Genomic DNA, 2780 nt, shown 5'->3' with positions numbered 1-2780 from the left:
TGGTGCCCCCGTTTCGCTCCCATCCTGCCGCCGTCGGGCTCGGCTGCGTCCCTCCAAACCCTTTTGCCCTGAAGAAGAGGAGCAGAGGGACTTTGGGGCACCCCCGGGGACAGGGGACGGGGGGTGACAGATGCTCTCAGCACCCCCCCCCACTTCTCCTTTAGTGCCCCTTCCCCTGACTGCAGGACCTGCCACCAAAGACCCCGAGACGGGGTTCGCCCCACGGTGGATTCGCATCCCCATGCGATCCCCCCGCTGCCTCCTCGGGGCCCTGGTGACCATTCTGCTGCTGTCCTTTGTGATATGCGGTGAGTTGACGCCCGTGGGTGTCCTTTTTTTTTGGGGGGGGGGGGGACTGGGGACACCCCCGTTTGGGCTCAGTGTCCCTCTCCCCCAGTGTCTTGGCTGCTGGTGGAGAGGCACCAGGGGGCTGCGGGGTGCAGGAACGCGTCGCAGGGACAAAGCTTTGCCTCCCTGGGCTGCACCCACCTGGGGCTGAGGACGAGCCTGTGCCCCCCTGGAGGTAACCCCTAAAAATATTGCATCCCCCCCCATCTGAACCCCGTGACGCTGTGGCGGGGTTGTATGCATGGCTGTCCGTCTGTCTGCAGACTTTGGGGGCTGCAAGCTCTGTCCCGTGGGGTGGTCGCTGCACAGGAGCAAATGTTTTTGGGTCGCCAGCAAGAGCAGCTCCTGGAGGGAGAGCCGGGAGAACTGCAGCCGTCAGAGAGCCCAGCTGCTGGTGCCAGAGGACCAGGGCGAGCTGGTAACGGGGCTGATGCTGGCGGGGACGTGGGACGGGGGCTCAGGATTGCATCTGAGGGGCTGGCGGTGCTCAGAGATAGCCAAAAATTTGGGTTCTGCACCCATAGCATGCAAGGATGGGTGCCCAAACCTCTGGGGAAGCACTGGGGACACCAGCGGGGCTCCTGGCTGGGGGGGGGGGGAGCCTGTTTTGGGGACAGCAAGCGACCACACCGCGTTCACCAGCCCGTTTCCCTTCGTAGGATTTCCTAAACCGAGTCATACAGAAACCCACGCGCTACTTCTGGATCGGCCTCTCCGTGCCCTCCGTGGGGATGGGGTGGACCTGGCTGGATGGCTCCCGCCTGAACCGGAGCCGGTGAGAGCCTAGGAGAGGCCTGGAGGGGATCGTGGTGGGATGGACACCTCCAGTGTCCCCTCGGGGACCTTCGGGAGGTGACGCCGGGTCTCTCTTGCCCCCTCAGGTTCAACCTGAGCACCCTGAACGCCAGCGGAGCCTGCGGGGCGCTGAGGGAGGACAGGATCATCTCCGAAACCTGCGGCTCTGCCTTGGCGTGGATCTGCCAGAAAGAGGCCGTCCTGCTCTGAAATCGGGCAGCCACTTGGGAAAAAAAGTAGAAAAGCAAATAAAAAAATCACTTTGCTTTCAAAATAAAGTCCCTTCACATCCCTGTGGGCTTTGTGTTCTCTGCTAGGGCTGCTGTCATTTCAGCCTGCAGGACGTATTTTGGAAGGGATGGCTGGTGTAAAGAGGGGGAAATGAGGTTCTGGGATTTTGGGGAGGCAGGTGAAAAAGTGGCTTTTTTCTCTTTTTTCTTTTTTTTTTTTTTCCATAAATCCTATGAAAACGTCGGCTCGTGCAACCCCGACCCTGTGAGCTCCAGAGGAGCTGGAGCTCATCCCACCTGCAGAATAAATGCCTTTTTCCTCTCTATAGCCCTTGGCCACCTTCTTCTCATTGTGGCTCGTGGTTTATAAGGTCGGGGTTGCACAGGCCAATGTTTTCATAGGATTTCCAGTAAAAAAAATAAAAAATAAAAAAAAGCCCCAGGAGCATAAACCACAATGAACGGTTCTCTGGCGCTGAAGCACTATGATTCATCTTCCCTGCTTTGGGGTGGCAACTCATTGGCATGTATTAAATGTATATAAAACAGGAAAAATCGACTCCAACAGCTCCAGGAGTCCTCTGGGGGGGAAGAAGCCATCCTAAAAGCAATGAAATCCCCTGAGGAGAACTGGGAGAGGGGGGAAGGAGACGGAAAATGGTGGGGAAGAAAGGACAAATTTGAAGATATTGGTTGCTCCCGCCTTTGTAGCGATGCCAAGAGCTGTACTGGGGACCTGACCTGCGTGCAAAATAAGTTTAGGTTAGAAAAAAGTGAGAAAGGAGCAATTTGGTCAAAAAAGGAGGGGTGTGGGGCAGGATGCTGGGGAGGGAGGCGGATGCTGCCTCATGACTGCTCTTGAAGAGGATCCCACCCAAAACTGGCAGTGATGACGCCTAAATTGCACGTAACGTGGAATATTTCACACCCAAGTGGCCGAAATTGGGAATATTTCCCCCTAATTCAGCCCTTTGGAGAAACCCCAGGCCTCCGCCATTACAGGGCCCAGGACTACAACTCCCGTCAGCCCCTGCGCGCGGGACTCGGCTTCAGGCCGGGCGGGCGCGGCGCAAAGCGCATGCGCGGCGGCGGGGAGGCGGAGGCGGGCCGTCCGCCATTTTGTGCCGGTCCCTGAGCCGTGTGAGCGACGGGGGGGGGGGGGGGGGAGGAGGGGTTGGTTCTCGGCTCTTAAAGGGGGCACGGCCCCAGGGTGGGTCCCCCCTCGGGTTAGGGTGGAGAGGGGCCCGGCGGAGCAGGCTGAGCGGCGGGTGAGGAGGCTCCGGTGCGGGTCGCGGCGGCGTACCGGAGCTTGGCCCCTTCACCATCATGGCCCCGCCTGCCCCGCTGCAGCGCCCGCTTTAAGGAGCGGCGGCGGGAGCGGGGGTCGGGCCGGGCTGCGGGGGGGGG

General features: G+C 59.7%; 1 protein-coding gene across 2 annotated transcripts; it reads left to right on the top strand.

The window, feature by feature from the left end:
- Window positions 1–6: 6 nt before the first annotated feature.
- LOC118159582 (killer cell lectin-like receptor subfamily B member 1B allele C) lies at window positions 7–1395 on the top strand. Of its 2 annotated transcripts, XM_035314160.1 has the most exons (5): window positions 7–308; window positions 398–523; window positions 612–766; window positions 1008–1123; window positions 1230–1395. In XM_035314160.1, the coding sequence occupies exons 1-5, from the start codon at window positions 131–133 to the stop codon at window positions 1351–1353; spliced, it is 699 nt and encodes a 232-aa protein (XP_035170051.1). In that variant the 5' UTR covers window positions 7–130; the 3' UTR covers window positions 1354–1395. The 2 variants fall into 2 exon arrangements, with proteins under 2 accessions (XP_035170051.1, XP_035170052.1); XM_035314161.1 differs by lacking the exon at window positions 398–523.
- The last annotated feature ends 1385 nt before the right edge of the window (window positions 1396–2780 follow it).

Source organism: Oxyura jamaicensis, unplaced genomic scaffold (genome assembly GCF_011077185.1).
Source record: "Oxyura jamaicensis isolate SHBP4307 breed ruddy duck unplaced genomic scaffold, BPBGC_Ojam_1.0 oxyUn_random_OJ71129, whole genome shotgun sequence".
Classification (NCBI taxonomy): Eukaryota; Metazoa; Chordata; class Aves; order Anseriformes; family Anatidae; genus Oxyura; species Oxyura jamaicensis.
Note: the sequence above shows the minus strand (reverse complement) of the source record. Positions and strands in the feature narration are given on the sequence as shown.